We start from the raw sequence: 18,511 nt of genomic DNA on the forward strand, positions 1-18,511 counted from the left end.
TATTCAACAAATATTAATTGGAGTGCATTTTGTACCTTTGCAAAAATATCCAAAGACTTCTAGCCTGACTATCACAAATGCAAACAATCTTCTTTTAAAATATATGATTTGGTATTGTTTGATGTTTTATCACTGTAAATATTAAGGCAACAAAAAGTTTAATTTTTAGTTAGTGTGGTTTTGAAAAGATTTATTGGGATTGGCTTTTCCTTAGCAGTCTATTTCCAAAGTTCAAAGATAATATTTTATTCAAGGAAAAAAAAAGTGCCCAAGATAAAGCTGCTTAGAAATGATGCCAATTTTCCTTTTAGATCAAGATGAATGTGCTGTTTATGGCACATGCAGCCAGACCTGCAGAAATACACATGGATCCTACATTTGCAGTTGTGTGGAAGGCTACCTAATGCAGCCAGACAACAGGTCTTGCAAGGCTAAAATTGGTAAGTTATGACCATTTATTTTTTATCTTTCCAGAATTACTTGTTTCCTTTTTACAGTTCTTTATCATTAGAGATGTGGTACAGCAGAAATACGGACTTTGAAGAAACAGATTTTCCTTCATTTTAATGCACTTCTCTTTAGTTAGGAATCCAGAGCAGTTCTTTCAGTTGTCACTAATCATTATAAAACTCCTTCCATTACTCCTTCCAAAAACAAAATTCCTTCCTTCCTTCCTTCCTTCCTTTCTTTCCTTCCTTCTTTTCTTTCTTTCTCTCTTTCTCCCTTCCTTCCTCCCTCCCTCCCTCCCTTCTTTCTTTCTCTCTTTGTTTTCTTTCTTTCTTTCTCTTTCTCTTTCTCTTTCTTTTTTTTCTTTCTCTCTCTCCTCTCTTTCTCTCTTTCTTTCAGATGGAGTCTCACTCTGTCACCCAGGCTGGAGTGCAATGGCACAATATCAGCTCACTTCCACCTCCACCTCCCAGGTTCAAGCAATTCTCCTGCCTCAACCTCCCAAGTAGCTGGGACTACAGGCACACACCACTGCGCCTGGCTAATTTTTGCATTTTTAGTAGAGGCAGGGTCTCACCATGTTGGCCAGGCTGGTCTCGAACTCCTGGCCTCAGGCAATCCACCTACCAAGGCCTCTCAAAGTGCTGGGATTACAGGCATGAGTCACAGTGCCCAGCCTATTACAAGAAGTTTCTAATTAGCAAAAATCTATTCAAAAGATATGGATTAATTAATTTGAATTACCTATCTCTCTCCTGGACTACTACAATAGATTCCTAACTGGGTTCTGTGAGCTTCTGCTTCACCTCCAAAATTAATTATTCATATAATAAAATGATTTGCTACTAAAACATAAAACAAATCATGTTGTTCTTTTGCTTCAAATCTCCCAATAACTCTCACCTACCTTGAAAATAAAATCTAAACTCCAGGATCTCTAAGGGCCTAATGGCCTGGTATCATTTCACTTTCCAGTGTCTGATCTTCCACTGCTGTTGTTTCGTCATCAATGCCAGCACACTTGTGTCCTTGTCCTTCTTCAACTGTGTTACTTTTTTATCTGCCTGTAATGCTTTTTCCTGTGATATTCACATTAATGTAGCCTCCTTATCACTTGAGTCTCAGCTAAAATGTCAATATTCAGAGTGACCTTCCCAATCCATATAATTTCATGGTATATACCCCCTACATCATGAAGTTATTTTCCAGTGTTATTTATGCATACCTACTCTATCACTATATAATTTCCCAGTTTTATTTTCTTTATAGCATTGCCATTTGAAATTAATTCATTTATGTATATTTATCCCATGATTTCTCCAGAATGATATAAGCATTATGACAGTACAGAACTTGTTGGATTTGTTTACTGTTATTTACTCAGTACCGATCATTGCCTAGAACATATAGGTTCTCAATAAATATTTGTGGAAAAAAGGGGAAGAAGGAAGGAAGGAGGGAAGGATGGAAAAAAGGAAAAGGAAAGAGAGAATAAACTTGTCATGCTAATTAAAATTACTAAAATGAGTGCTCCACTCTTGAGTGTTTACATTTCATGTTTCAAAACTGCTAACCTGAAAATAAAGCCTGTAGTTTCTACACAGTTTTCAGCCTATTCAGTAAGTAAACAATCAGTAAGTATTGTTGATTGGCTAATGAAATAGCTTTGAGATGCACTAGTCACAATAAGATAATGCTAATGATTTTGTAGACTGAATTAGCTTGAAAATAACACGAGGAAATACTATACAGAATATTCCATCTGGCTTCTTCTAACTTCCTCCAAAGGTAGTTTCATATCAGGCATATTCAAATTATGATGTGTTGATGAATTAATGGGTGCCCTCACCCTCCCTTATTAGAAATTGGTAAATTAAGCATGAAATTTCTTTTCTGAAACCACAGTGGGCAAAAGACTGCACTAGCTAAGCAGGTTGCAGTTGTTTCTCTTTACACATAACCTCATGTTATAATTTCAATAATTTCCCAGAGATAGTGTGGTTAATTATTTATTTATTTACTTATTTTTTTGGGATGGAGTCTCGCTCTGTCGCCCAGGCTGGAGTGCAGTGGCGCTATCTTGGCTCACTGCAAGCTCCGCCTCCCGGGTTCACGCCATTCTCCTGCCTCAGCCTCTCCGAGTAGCTGGGACTACAGGCGCCCGCCACCACGCCCGGCTAATTTTTTGTATTTTTAGTAGAGACGGGGTTTCACCATGGTCTCGATCTCCTGACCTCGTGATCCGCCCGCCTGGGCCTCCCAAAGTGCTGGGATAACAAGCTTGAGCCACTGCGCCCAGCCTCGGTGTGGTTAATTATTTAGAAAACATATGTATCTACAAAATATCAACAACAGCAAAACACTCTTTTACTTCTTAGTTTACTTCTTTGAATTACTGACTTGATTTATAAAGTCCCATTTGAAATAAGGCAATCCTTGAGAAAAATGAGGTCAGGTTATGTTTTCCTTTTTGCCACCACCCAGAGTTCTGATTTAGATTATTGATGAACTACAGAAGTAGAAGGCTTGTTATTTGCTGTTTCTATTGATCCACACAATATTGCTACACAGAGAGTGTAATGTAATAAACCCTATAAAGGAAGCACGTCCTCTTTTACTACATAGGTAGGTTATCTTACAATAATAGAATGCAACCAGAAAAAGATGGAACATGATAATGTCCCACTACATCTAGGAAATTTGATGACTCTAGACTTGATAACGGAATACATAAATCTCTTCACCTCTAGGTCTTTTGCTTGATGACATTGTGAGCTTACAAAATTTGAAAAATACACAGTTACCATGGGAATGTTGTTGTGGTTTATAGTTTAAGGAAAATGAGTTGCTAGAATGAGCATAAGTCTATAACAAACACTGGCGAGTTCTAAAGGTCACATGGATATTTGAACCAATGTGTTTATACAATTTAAGAGAAAAACTGCCTGTTTGGCTTTAGTTTTCTCGTATTTATGGCAAGTGAACCAGAGGATACTTTTGGCTTCAGTTATATGTAATTCCAGTTAGTGCAATCAGGTTTAAAATTTTTATGGCAGTTTTATTATACAGTAACGTGGCTGTATCTGACAAGTGCTAGAAAAAAGTTACAAATTAAGCCAGGTTCATTTTAAGTCTCTGCCAGTCCTTCTTTCAGTTGCCTGGCTGCTGAGATTGGCCTCTATTTTCTCTTCTTTTCCTTACGATTCTACCCTACTGGACTCCAGAACCTAACTTTCCCTCCATGACAAGCCAGAGTTCCAGGGCTCTCAGCAGCTGGGTAGTGTGGAAAACAAGGGAAGGCCCGAATGGCCTAGCCCAAGACAACGGATATGTGGAAAAGATCTCCAGGCTTTAGAAAGAAAAGATACTATAAAAATATCAAGCCAAAGTGATGCAATGGAAAGCTAGAACTAGACCAAGAAGATGATTCTGCAAAGACAGTACAAGATGATAGATGAATTAAAAGTTTCTGAGAAACAGCCCTTTATGTGACAGCAGAGAGAGGCAGAGTTAATCGGCTGGGAAGCCGCCTCTGAAGGTGCTGAATTAGTGCAACATAGAACAATATCATGATCTGTTCCCTACTATTCACCCCAAAGCTTGCCAGTGGGGTCTTATTTTCAAGACAATAGATAGCAATTAGGTAAATTAATCTAAGTTAATTGATTATTCCTCCTTTGTAATATAATACCTGAACCCTAGTAAAATTCATAAGCCTTAAGAGCATCTTTAAGAAACAACTGTATTGAAGGGAGGAGATTTTAGACACTACAGCAGATGGGGAAAGAGATTAATGTTCGACAGGAGGCCTTTTCATTCCTATTAATTCACGTAATGCAGACAAATTTTCTCCTTTCTACACTTAGTAAGATTGACTCTGACTAATGAAATAAAGAATAAATTGTTTCAGAGTTGAGAGGACCTTCAATGGTAATCTAGTACAATTTAATGCTTGATACTATGTGTTTTTTATCTTCAAAAAAGTAATTTCCAAAAGAAAAGTCTGAAACATATTTTTTAAAGTAATTTTAACTTAAATATGCATAGTTGAATAGTTTTTATATAGGAGACATACAAGACTGTAAGTTTTTATGAGACAGCATTTGTTACGTTATAATATAATACACATTAAAAGCTAGTAATTAATGTTTATTTATTTATTTATTTATTTATTTATTTATTTATTTATTTTCTTTAAGAGATGTAGTCTCACACTATTGCTCAGGCTGGAGTGCAGTGGCATGACCATAGCTCACTGCAGCCTCAAACTTCTGGGCTTAAGCCGTTTTCCGACCTCAGCCTTTGAGTAGCTGAGACCGCAGGCGCGAACCACCATGCCCAGCTAATTTTTAAATTTTTTGTATACACAGGATCTCTCTATGTTGCCCAGGCTGGTCTTGAACTCCTGGCCTCAAACAGTCCTCCTGTCATGCCCTACCAAAGTGCTGAGATTACAGGTGTGAGCCACCACACCTACACAAAAGCTAGCTATTTTTCTAATTAAACGTTAGAAATTATCACGTGAAAAAATAAATAAATAAATAAAAATAAAAAATAACCATGTGTAGGTACCCAGTAAAACTTCTTGCACATTTTGATATATTTTTTGAGAATAGAGTTGTAGTAATGATTTGTCAAATATGAAAATAAAAACATTTTTAAAATTTGTCTTTCTTTTAATTGATTTTATTGAATCAAAAATATGTATTTATTGAATCAAAAATATGTATTGAATGTGAAAACTTGGGGCTGAAAGCAGGCTCATGTAGAACCTGTGACAGTAAAAGTAATAGTAAATGGTGTTTAACTTACGAACTGTTGGCAGTTTTACTCCTAATAAATTCAGACTCGTTGGACTGTACTTTTCAGTGTCCTAACCACTCACTGAAGGCAGGCACTTACCCCAGCATACAAATTCTCCTGAACCTCTAGGGCTCTACTGATTGTGCTGAAGCAATAGTAAAATAAAGAACACTAATTTTATGATCATCATTCTATAGTCAGTGCATCGAATGGTGCCCTGGGAGAGTGTACCTCTTTGCCATGGAGTAATTGGAGCAGTGAGAGTAGAGAGCTATTAAAAAAACTTCAGGATCCTATTACAGCTTATATCTGCAGTTCATTGATTTAGAGAAACAAACAAACAGAAGACTATTGAGGCAGTGAAACTCTTAGTTGTAAGAATAGAAATCATAGTCCTTGTATAACTGTAGGAAGCATATTTCTAGACGGCGTTGGGGAGGGAACGTTTTCATATCATTTGCCATTTCCTCTCCTATGATTCTTAAAAAGAAAAAAGAGAGAGAGAAAATAAACAAAATATAACTTCCTATGGCTCTTACTTTAAAACTCTAGGGGCGATTTAACATCTACTAACATAAGTTTAAAATTTTCTTTTGGGAGGCGGAGAATTTACCCATGGTTTGCTGCCAGGGCTGATTCTGCTCGTGGGAGAATTGGCAGGTGTCTGTGTAGTGGGGGAAGAATTCTCTGCCACATAGTATTGCCTTCTTATCAGCCACTTAGTAATGCCTGAAATTCAGCTATTAAAATACTATTCCCTTGCCTTTTATTAAAACATCTCATATTAAGATCTATTCTTAGGAAGGGTAACATACTAAGTCTTAATAATTTTAACAACGTATGAGTCTAGTGGATAAGATCTGTATCAGTATACCATTGGCTAAGAACGGCTTCTTGTAGAATGACCGAGGTATGAAGATTCACCATTTAGGGTTTTTTCTTAAATTATGTTTTAGATAGTCTAAAGTTCTAATTCCTGAATAAGTTATTATTTTATTGAGCCGTAACTGCAAATAGCACTTGATGACATGCTAGTGCATGAGACCTATTGGCTAGGAGTGAGCCTAGTCTCCAGCACCAGCATAGTAATGACACATTTATTGTTCTTTACTGTCACATATGCGTGCATGAAATTAGGGACACTGTGGTAAAGAGAAAGTAGCAAAAGAGTAGCTCAATGCCTGAAGCAGAGTGTGTGCTTGACAAATGTTTGCTGGATGCTTTAGCAATTTCTAGAACATTCAGGACGTGAAATGAAGGTACTGGGATGTTGAGGATCAATAAAATGAGAGTCAGAAGATTGCAAGAGATTCAGAGGAGAATAGAATATTTGGCCAGTTTTGTCCTGTTACTCAGGGCTAACTCTAGCTTTGGTATAGTATTGGGATCAAACAGTAGTTTGAGAAGCACTGTATAATCTACATAAGTGTGTCCTCTCCACCAAGGACCACTCCCCTTTCAAATAAACATACAATCCTAGTAAAAACTGTGTGCTTGCTGTGAAAATACAGCGGGAGAACAAGCTTCCCTATCTGCAATCACTGGATAGTGAATAAGCCTCTGTACTACAGAAATTCTAAAGCTTCCCAGCCTGCCTTTGGAATCCCGGACCGGTAGCCTGGCCTTTAAAATATTTCTTTATTTTATGGAGTATTTTTACCCTACATCTTTTCTGGCCGATCATTCAGTTAGAAATCACGTTTCATGGCAGGACAGGGCAAAGATTTCTGATGGGATTTTTATTATCCAAATGATACAACACACTTTTTTTCCCTCTCCAAACACTGTTAATGAGTATGTCGGTGCTGGGGTACAAAATCTCCTCATGAATATTCTATGTTGGTTTTGGATTTGATTTTTATGCTAGGGGATATCATCTTCACAGTCTAGCACCTTTCTTGACATTTTTAATCTTTTTTTCCAGAAACAAAGTTGCAAGGTTGATAGCAGAGAGGTAACCATGGTGTTTTATGTGTCATGACACCTTTCATTTACCCTTAGTCTAAGAAAATATCAGACATGGAAAAAAAGCATGTCTTTCATTTTCTTCATAACATATTTTTATTGCAATCTGGCTGAGAACTTCTGTGTTTGAGTATGAAAAATTACACGGCCGTATTTATGGGCTCTAGGTGTGACAGTCAATAAACTTTGCTTTTATAAATGGCACAACAGACAGGCAGAAATTTCTATCATACTTTTTTTATAATTTTCTGTAGACTAGCTATCAAATCATTGATTAAATCCTCAATTTAGAATGTGAGAGAAATTATATCACCCTCTGCAATTAACTCTCTTTTTCTATCTTAAAATTGGATATTTTAATGAAAATAAAAAGAAAGGAAGCACATTTAAATTTATAAAAATTACAAATGGTTAAATAAATGAGGCAAGAATGTACATAGGTATATAATTTTTCTGTTGCTTTGCTTGGGAAAAATATAAAAGTATATCACTATTGAAATTCTTGGAGGGAAAAAACCTTAAAATCTGAGTAGACAGAATAATTTTGACATTTTTATAAGAAAAAAATTGATTTTTCAGAGTCTTCAAGGCATCCTCTGTATCAATTGCAATCAACAGGGATTGAAAAAAAAAATCTGGGATAATAAAAGCAGTTAGAGAATGCCCTTTGGGCACTCCTTCCCCTGGAGAACATAATTGCCTTTGACAGAGATAACTAATATTCTACATATTTCCCCTAATCAGGCTGCCTAAAGTCATTTTAGTCTTGAGAGTAGAAAACCTATTGCATTGATTTCATTTTTAAACGTGTGTATTTCTTTTAGGACTCACACAGCCTCTGTCTATGCCTCCCACGAAAGATAATCCCGACCAAATTATTAAATTGTATCTTAGTACTCTTTGGATGTTTAGAACATCAAGTTACAAAGAACATAGCTGATAAAGTAGCTAGAAGTTTGGTACATCAGCATGATTGAGTACTTAGAGTACTTGATCTCTCTTTATAATAGCAAAGTAGAAATTTGTGATCTTACTTATAAATTTTATATTTAAATCCTTGTCAGACAACAGTGAAATGTATTAAATGACCTTTACTTTTTCCCATCACTAGATAATGAGTTTCATACATCTACCTCCCTTCTCCTTATTGTGAGGTGACCATCTTATTTCATATTTCCTTGAGAAAATAGAAGCAATTGAAAGAGAATTTTCTCACCCAAACTCCGTTAACTCTACTAGTCTATCTGAATCTAGAACTAATCACTCCATCTTCCTCTTATTTGAATTAGAAAACAAACTGGCTTTTCTCCTATCAAAGGCCAATCCTGTAAATATACACGAATCCTATCTTCTCTCACCGGTTCAAGGATTAGACTCATATAATTGTCTTCTTTATTTCTTGAATCACTGATATTTTCTTTTCTCTTAGGTCATTCCCACCAGCATACAAGCATGTTGTAAAGATGATGCAAAACAACTTCTTTTAAACCTATATTCCTGTCCAGCTACTTCTCCATTTTTCTTTTCCCTGCATAGAAAAACTCATGGAGTGTTGCTCCTTTCCACTTTCCTTTGCTCTGCTCTTGAATCCCCTTCAATGAATCTTACATTATTCTTATCAGTCACATCTATTGCCAAGGTCTTCAGTGACCTCCCACTACCTAATTAGTTAACTATGGGTCTTGAGCACACAACTGACAACACTGACAACTGTCTCCTTGAAGACTTTACCTTTTAAATCAGCACAATCTTGAAATATTGCTTTTGCCTTACTGGGCATTTTCTTCTCAGTTTACTTTGCTTCATTATCTTCATTTTGCCAATATTCTTGGCATGATTCAGCGTTCAGTCCTTTAGACATCTTTTTATTGACCATAAAAACTTACCCTCTGCCATGGCTTTAAAAAATATCAAGAGACTGAGACTCCCCAGTTTTTATCACCAGTTAAGACGACTCTGTTGAACTCTAGACTCACAGATCCAATTATATATTCAATATCTCCATTTGGATATTTAACAGAAATATCAAACTCTATGAACTTTTGATTTTCACTCCTAATAGTGCTCTTTCTTCAGTTTTCCATCTTATATGATATTAACTTGATTCACATTTTCAGTTTGGTTTGGTTGACTTTCATCTACAATTTATTATATATTGTGCAGTGAAGGATGAATCCAATGTTTTGGCTTAAACAATTAGGTAAATTTGGAAACCTTACCAAGATGAAAAACTTCCTAGGATGTTTCATCCTGCGTCATGCTAGTTCTAATAATCATGTAATAATCTAAAATTCAAATGAATTATATTCTGAAATTTTGAGATTTACTTATAAACCTTCAATGGTTATCAATTACATATCTTTCATTATTTTTTCTGATTAAAATAACTGCATTATTTATTTCATTGTACTTATTGAAATACATTATTATTTTACAATGTATTAATTCACTAAAGTCTCTTTAAAAAGCATTGAGAAGTTCACATTCAAACAGTCCCCCATATTTCATTCATGTATTAAACACTTGCCACGTGCTAAGTAAGGCTTTCAGATAATAGAGGAAATACCTCCTCGGTTTGGTTGGACCAGCTGTCTGCAAAACAGGGAAATTGTGAGAGCCGCCAATTTGCAAAATGAAAAGATATGTTTGTGCTGGGGAGGGCACGATGCTATTGTCTTTTTTTCACTTATATGATATTAACTTGATTCACATTTTCAGTTTGGTTTGGTTGACTTTCATCTACAATTTATTATATATTTGAATACTGTAATACTTTCTCTTTCTTTTTTATTTTTTCTCCACACCATGATTCTGTATCTCTCCTTTTTAAACTACATAATTTTCTCTTAATATTACATACTTAACTTTTTCTGTTTTTTTTTTTTGCATAATTTTAGTCGTTTTTTAGAAAATTAGCCCTTTTGGCTAGGCACAGTGGCTCATGCCTGTAATCCCAGCACTTGAGGAGGCCGAGGCGGGCAGATCACCTGAGGTCAGGAGTTGAAGACCAGCCTGGCCAACATGGTGAAATCCAGTCTCTACTAAAAATACAAAAATTAGTCGAGCATGGTGGTGCATGTCTGTAGTCCCAGCTATTCAGGAGACTGAGGCAGGAGAATCGCTTGAGCCCAGGAGGCAGAAGTTGCAGTGAGCTGAGGTCACGCCACTGCACTCCAGCCTGTATGACAGGGCAAGACTCTGTCTCCAAAAAAAAAAAAAAAAAAAATTGCCCTTTTACAGATTTTCTGCATTTTGTTTCATATATTAGTAATTCACTTCTTACGTAAGTTTTAACAATTTTGATTAGAAGTTCTTAGTCTTCTCATTTCTAACTGCATACCTATTTTCCTTATTCTCCAGCCTTTATATAATTTGTATATGAAAAGAGTAAATCTGAAAGAAAAATCCTCTTTCAATCTTCGAAGTTCATTACTGGCTTAAAACTGATTCTTCGTGTTGTATAGATTACAACTTTCTGTTTTCTCACAATATTAGTCTGACTCTCCATTTTATACACTTTATATGCAAGTCATTATGCAGCTTTTTATGCAGTTAAAACTGGGATTTTTTTCATCTTTGACTTCAGAAATATTGATGTGCACATACTGGGAACGTCATTTAGTGGAGATAATTGCTTACAAATACAATTACAGGTTTAATTAAGGAAAATTAGAACATAGAACAACTAGATGATATACATTAATATATACATTTATTATATACATATATTTGTTAGTTACATAATTATTTGTAAGTATATGAATTCATTACTTCAATCACTTAGAAGGAAACTAGCCAAATTAATATTCTTATAATTGAATACAAGAACTGGAGGTTTAAATGAAACCTTAAAAATGACAAGTTTTTATACACCCTGAAAACATTTATTTAGCACAAACTATATGTCAAAATCATATTATTATAAGTAAATAAATCCACTTTTAGTATATTTTTGACCGTGAGAGGATAAGGATAGGCTTGCAAGGAAATAGTTATAATGGCTTGGAATTTAAATAGGTATTTTTATGAACCTGGTCAAATAAGCATTTCCAAGTTTCTCTTTTCAATTCACAATTTTAGAATCAGTCTTCAAAGGTTGTGACACTAATGAATACAACATACATTACTGGAAAAATCAAATCATTTTTGATCATACAGAGCACAAATACAATTCTCCATCACAGGAGAGAGAAATGTTTTTAGGTCTGTCAACATACAAGGAGTGATTAGGAGTATGAGGAGAATTTTTCTCCTCTATCATGAATCAGTTGACAGCCTGCTGTAGGTGTTTACCCAACCAAAGTCTTGGTTCTCTAAGTTAAAATGTCAACTGAGTGCCTGTTTGTGCTTCAGTATCTTCTATGTGGAAGGTTAATGTTCATTACCTCTCCCTAAGTGTTGATGCAGGTATCCCTTTGACTGAAGTCATCTAATGTGCTTTTCAAGTGTTCTTTTGGGAAAACTGTCCATTGACTAAGGATGACAACCCATAAGATCATCACATCTATTCTGGTCAGTCTTGTATCCACATTACCCAAGCTGGTGCTCTTCAATTGGCATGTGGTAACGATGAACAACAGACATTAGATGTGGTGCAGGTAGAGAGAGATTATATTTTTGCCAGGGCTCTGCCAGTTTCAACTTGAAATACACTGAAAGAATTGGATCCTTAGAGCTTGAAGATTTTTGTGGGTTCTTGTGTTTCAGTGGCTTCCTTCCTCCATATTTGACCTCCTGTCTAAAGAGGTAAACCACAGTTAATAATTAGCAGAGATCTATGAAGACTACTTCAGTAAGGCATTCACAACTTATGTTGTAGGTATCCGTCCTCCAGTATGTCCTTTGATCTTTTAAAGTCACCATTATTAAATCAAACCCTGTTAGATTATGAAGCACCTGACTTTGGAATTAGTGGTTGATATGTTTTTCACTAAAACAGTTAACTGATTCACTCAACAAGCAGCCACAGAAACCAAATATGTTGGCTAATTCTGTCAAATAAGCATTGCCTGTGTTAACCATGAACCCATTTGCATCTCGGTTTCTCAGGGGAATCTCAGCGCTCCTTTATATTCTGGCCTCTCTTCAAAGAATGTTTATGACCTACGTTAAGTTTACTGACTAGTAGCTAGCCAAAAAATAGCTAAGTCTGGACTTTGCATAAAACTTTGCAGCAAGGGATGCTTTCAATAGTGGGTCATTTTGAGTGAAAATAGTTTCAGTAAAGGTCATTTCAGTTGTCAAATGAAGACACTAAGGGCTGAAATTGTCGGCCTATCTTTGTTTACCTGATAACACACCCATCTAAGATTTTACTATCACCTGAGAAATCTATGATCCAACAGGTTTCAAGAGTCCCAAGGTCAGCAGTAAAATGACAAAAGTAGGAGCAGAGGGGAGACTAAGTCTAGATCCCCAAATTAAGGAATGGCAAGGGCAAGTGAAACACAGTTCAAGATAGATTTAAGAGATTCGGGGAGAAGCTGACTAGCTAACCAGGCTCAGATGTGGTCAATTGACAAGGTTATGTTAAGCAGAGATGATTCACAATTCTACTGATGCTTCTGAGAGAACTTTCTTTTTGTGGAAATGATCTTAGCATTTTTAAGAATATTTTTGTTGTGGGTTTATACTCAGGCAGTCCAGGATAAGTCTATTTTCTCCATTGGGAGGAAACTGCTGTGCTACTTAGTTTTATCATCCCATTGAGGCTTTTTTTGGTTTATTTTTGTTTGTTTTATTGTTTTGTTGTTATTATGTATAAAAAATGTTTAATGTTTTGTTAAAGGCAGACAGGAATCCTATGACTCGAGAGAATTTCTTGGGGGAGGAGAGGTTTATGGCAGATACATTTCACAACAATAATGTAACTTAAGCATACCCTGTATGGCAGGTGCACACGATAGCCATAACAATTTAAGAAAGGAAGGTTGCCACGTGGAGGTTGTGGGTGGTGGGTCGGGGCGGGGCGGGGCGGGGCGGGGTGAATGTGCTAAGGGGAACGTGCTATATAAGCTGCATGCTTTTTACAAGTGGTAGTGGTTCTCCAGTCTGCAGCCACTGGGCCGTCTCTGTGTGTAAGTTTCCCTAAATAAAACCCTGTATCTTTTTGTTGCTACCTCTGGCTCTCTTCTTTGGCCTCTTGAACCTGGCACCACCCCTATTGAAATTAATAGGGGTCTGGCATGATGGGGATAAAAATTCCAATGCATGAATTATAGGATTGTTTTAAGCCTCTGAGGGGAGGCCCCAAATGATATTCACTGGAGGGCTCTTCTATCTGAGAGAAACACAAGTGCCTGATATCCTGGCCCACGCCAGTAACAAAAGAAAGGCCACTAAATAATACTGCTTCAAAACTTGAGACTTAGTTACTTCCATTAGTTATAGTATATGCTCTGGTTTTTATCATACCTTTACAGTGCTCAGCTTCAGTTTCTTACAGAACGGTCAAATGATATTTATGAAATTTTCTGAATAGCTAGTCATAATCTGAATTCCCTTCATAGGTTAAATAAATTATTTTTGTTGCATTTCATGAAATGTTTCTAAAGAAGTCTTCTGTGTGAGATTTCCATGTGTCCTTTTTATTTATTCAGAAAATTGGTATTGAATGATCCCTAAGTTCTAGGCTTTTTCTCTAGATGCTAGAGATAAAACAGAAGTAAATAATCAGAAAAATATATAAAACATACTATGTTTGGTGAATAGGGAAGAAATAGAACTATGGAGGTGTATAGAAAGTATAGGGGCTTAAAATTTTTAGAAGATAAAGTGCCAAGAGACTCCTCACCAGTAAAATGACATTTGCATAATGACCTAAAAGAGGTGAGCAAGGAAGCCATTCTGAAATTGATAAATGATTATTCCAGGAAGTGGGAAGCCCCTCTGAGGTGGCAGCTTGCCTGGTTTGTTCAAGGAACAGTAAGAAGTGCAGTGTGTCTGGAGTGAGACGAACAAGAGTAAGAGTAGTAAGGAGATGAAGGAAATGAGGTTAAAGAGGTAATGAATATACAGATCAGGTAGAGTTTAATAGATCGTTACAAGGGCTTTGAATTTTGCTCTGGTTAAAATAGGAGCCCTTTGAGGGACTGAGTGAAGAACTGACCTTATCTGCCTTAGCATTGTAATGGTATAACTCTGGCTGTTGTGTTGGGATATTGTAAAGATGAGAAGGGCATAGATAGAAAAAGGGAAACCAGGCAGAAAACTTTGAAATAATCTAGATGAGTGATGATGGCAGGACAGTAGCAGTCATTACTGAGAAGTGGTAGGATGTCTGATAGATTTGACCTCATGGTCAAAGGGATTTATTGATGCATTAGATGCAGATGAATTAAAGATTTCCACATATTTCTTATTTCTTAATTAGCAGAAAATTTACTCTGAATATGATTGTATAGCTAAACTCTATCAACTCTAATTTTCTATCAGATTTTACTGTTACATTTAAATATGCTATTGAAACTCTGGGAAATTAGTATATGTTCATCAAAAACTCAGTCCTAACACCAGCAAAGCTGCATTGTTCAAAAAAGTGGTATTGAAGTTTATTTTATACCTAGAATCTTATTTTCCTGCCTGTAGAAGGTGGATGTGGAAGGAACTGGCTCAGTAATCACTGTCTAGTCACTAAAAGAATGTGTGATTGTTTGGCTCTTGGGGTTGGTCAAGGAGCCGATGAGGCCGAAGTCACAGGTGCGCTCTTTGTATAAGCTTACGAGCTTTGCGTTTTCTGCTCCAGAGAATCTATTTCTGATCTTATGTATTCAACTCAAATAAACATTACCTTGCTCATGAGGGTAACCTCCAAAACTGTATGGAGAGGTCAGTCTAGATCCATCATCATTTCTAGAAAAACAATTCACACCACTTCCTTTACTTGCTAGCAATAAAAGTAAATGACATGTCCTCACATTTAGACAACGCATTATGACTAAGGAAATAAGGAATACAAATGCTCTGCAGAATGTTTTATTTTTTTCAGAGAAGTACACTAAAATAGTGAAGTATGCATATGACTTATAAAAAGTATTTTTATAAGAACATTTTTGTTATGAATTTATTAAAAGTATAGAAAATAGCTTTCAATAACTAATGCAAAACTGTAAAGTAATCATGACTCTTACTGAATCTACTTCTCTTTTTCTATTTCATTCTAGAAGCTACAGATAGACCACCTATACTATTAATCGCAAATTTTGAAACAATTGAGGTTTTCTATCTTAATGGAAGTAAAATGGCAACTCTAAGCTCAGTCAATGGAAATGAAATTCATACTCTGGATTTTATTTATAATGAAGATATGATTTGTTGGATTGAATCAAGAGAATCTTCAAATCAACTCAAATGTATTCAGATAACAAAAGCAGGAGGATTAACAGATGAATGGACAATCAATATTCTTCAATCCTTCCACAGTAAGTGTTTCAATTAAATATTATATGCCACCCTTTATGGATTTCATTTACAGACCCGTAGGCTGGATTCTCAAATATCTAGCATAGCTCATGGCTGTTGGAAAACTGTATGTGCAAATATGATGAACTTGAATTACTGTATTCACTACATGTTTTGCCTATACAAACACATACGTATACACTTTCTCTATTTAGGTAAGTCGTAAATTGCAGTTAATTCTAATTATTTCTTTAAGGCTTTTTACAGTGACACCTAAGTGGAAACTGATTTTTTTTTTCCACTGAGTGGTAATTCACAATGTGATAGTGAAGGTGGGATTTAAAAAAAACAGAGTTGATAATTATAAGTGCATTGACTGTAGTTAAAAATACCTTAAATAATTAGGTTTATGCTAATTGGGAGTAACTACCTGGGTTAACTCTCTTTAAAGCAAATTAATTTTTATACATCCTCTTCCAAAAAACTTGTGATTTGTGATTCACTTTGACTTCTCATGTCAGAAACTTGACAGACTGTCCTTCTCTTCCTGCATATTACCATAAACTGAAATCTCATTGTCACGCACACATACACACACACTCACTCATACACACACACACCCAGAGATGCACACATATTCTCTCTCTCCTTCTGTCTCGCTGCTTCCACATGGGAGTACAAAAATTGCTTTGAGTATGCTTGGGGAAACCATAAGCATGAGAATTTTAACACATATCCCTTTAATTTATGATTTACAGAAAGTGTTTCTTACAAATTCGGCTAAAATAAAAATCTGTAGAAAAATTAAGAGAAGCCGGGTGCGGTGGCTCCCAGCACTTTGGGAGGCCGAGGTGGATGGATCATCTGAGGTTAGGAGTTCAAGACCAGCCTGGCCAAACCCCATCTCTACTAAAAATAAAAATAGCCAGGTGTGCTGGTGCACGCCTTTAATCCCAGCTACTTAGGAGGCTGAGACAGGGGAATCACTTGAACCCAGGAGGTGGAGGTTGCAGTGAGCCGAGATTGTGACATTGCACTCCAACCTGGGTGACAAGAGCAAAACTCTGTCTTAGAAAGAGAAAAGAAATGAAGAGACATGTGTACAATCAAGCGGAAAAGAAGAATGCTGTGATAGAATAAATGTGATTTTCAAATTTAGAATATTTGATCTCGTTTCAATAATTAAAGCTTTTCATATACATGAACTGGTTATTAATCCTTATATAAAGAAATAATACTATGTAACGTTTGATCATTGTAATTAGATTAAATGAGTCAAAGGCAAATTGTGAAAAATAGAACATACTGGTATAATTTTATATACTTAAATGAACAAAGTGTTTAACAAATATTGTTGAACATTGTGAAGATCCTCCTAATGAAACAATTGATAAAGTTATTTATTGTGAAAATAGACCAAAAATTATAATGAAAGCAGTGGATATTTCAAGAATTCTATGGAGAAATGGTCATTCATATTAAATAATAATAAAGGATGGCACAAGGCAGATAATCCTTATTAGGTAATTTATGTGATTTATTATGTAAGTAGTAAGGATTATCTGCCTTCTGATGTAAGTATTTCAGACTTTGGCTTAGGCAGCTGCTGGAAACCGAACACAAGGCCCTAGTCCTTGCTACATTAGTGATTACCTCAACTAATCCAAAGGTATTTTCCCCAGCAAATGGAATACTGAATAGTCAAATAGCTAAAATATTCACTAAGTTGCCCAGTAGAATTATTTTCTGAGTGTACTTAAGAACTTTTTTTCTACACTTAATATGCCCTAATAATGGTAGTCTTCTCTTCTTTAATATGTTTTAAAAACAGCTATTTGTTAAAATAAATTTAAGGAAGGTCAAGCAATTGCATATTGACTATTGGTAGAAAATAAGTATAACTTACATTAAATTTGATTTATTAAGCAATTCAGCAAACCTAGAAACATATATTTTGTTGTTGTTGTTGTCAGGGAATTCACTGAAATGCCGAATAGAATATTCATTTTGAATAATAAAAAATAAATTCACTGGAAATATTTTAATCTGAGTAAATAATTTGTGATGAGGTTAGGTTTAAGCATGCAATTACATAGTCACTTTAGAAAAAAGTGATTAAATATGTGGAAGTAATTTAATGAGGGGAGTGGGGCAGGGGTGTGAGCAGGGCTGGGCTTCTCTGTCATTGCTTGTAAGCCACGCATTTTATCAACATGTCACAGAAGAGCTGCCATGGAATACGATGGGCTCTGTGTTCACTATGACAGTTTGTGAGATGATAATGAAGTTTGAATATTCTTTGCATCTATAATTACATAAAATCTTTGTCATACCATATAAGCAAAAATAATGAACTGATGGAAGTTAGCCTGAATACCTGTCACTATCCACTGTTTCAGAGATTCTCTTTAGTTCCTCCCACCCACATTATATTTAGGTGCTTTTCTCTTATCTTACCTGAAGAGAACATGCTTTTTTGAGAAAATATAAACATTTTAGTTTTCAAAGGATTACTATGAGAGGAAAAACACTGCAGATCAAACTGACTTGCAGTTGACACTTCCATAATAATATAGTAGTAAACATTTTATTGCAATATTTTAAAAGAGTTGCACGTCTCATCTCACTGGATACCCACTGCATCTCTGTGTAGCGAGCAGGAGAGATATGCCCTTCCTGTTTTATAATAGCTGGCATTTTTACTCAAAGTTCAGATGTATTAGGCAAAGCTGGATGGCTAAAAAGAATGCAGAAGTGGGACATCTAAGCCCTGTTTTTTTTCTTTTACACTAGAAAAGCAAATCTACCTTAAATGATATATTTTAACTTTATCGAATATACTGAAAGACTATCTGCAACAGGGAGATATTATTCTTTTGTTTTTATGGGAAAATTG

The 18,511-nt window shown here is 35.6% G+C and overlaps 1 protein-coding gene across 2 annotated transcripts in view; it reads left to right on the forward strand.

Annotated features, from left to right (window-relative positions):
* LRP1B (LDL receptor related protein 1B) overlaps positions 1-18,511 on the forward strand; it is a 1,938,417-nt gene that overhangs the window by 900,210 nt on the left and 1,019,696 nt on the right. For both annotated transcript variants that reach the window (XM_058434432.1, XM_032145942.2), the window contains exons 5-6: positions 312-440; positions 15,378-15,635. In XM_058434432.1, the coding sequence (XP_058290415.1) occupies positions 312-440; positions 15,378-15,635 (387 nt within the window). The remainder of the gene's footprint in view (positions 1-311; positions 441-15,377; positions 15,636-18,511) is intronic.

The sequence above is a fragment of the Hylobates moloch genome, unplaced genomic scaffold (genome assembly GCF_009828535.3).
Source record: "Hylobates moloch isolate HMO894 unplaced genomic scaffold, HMol_V3 SCAFFOLD_24, whole genome shotgun sequence".
Taxonomy (NCBI): domain Eukaryota; kingdom Metazoa; phylum Chordata; class Mammalia; order Primates; family Hylobatidae; genus Hylobates; species Hylobates moloch.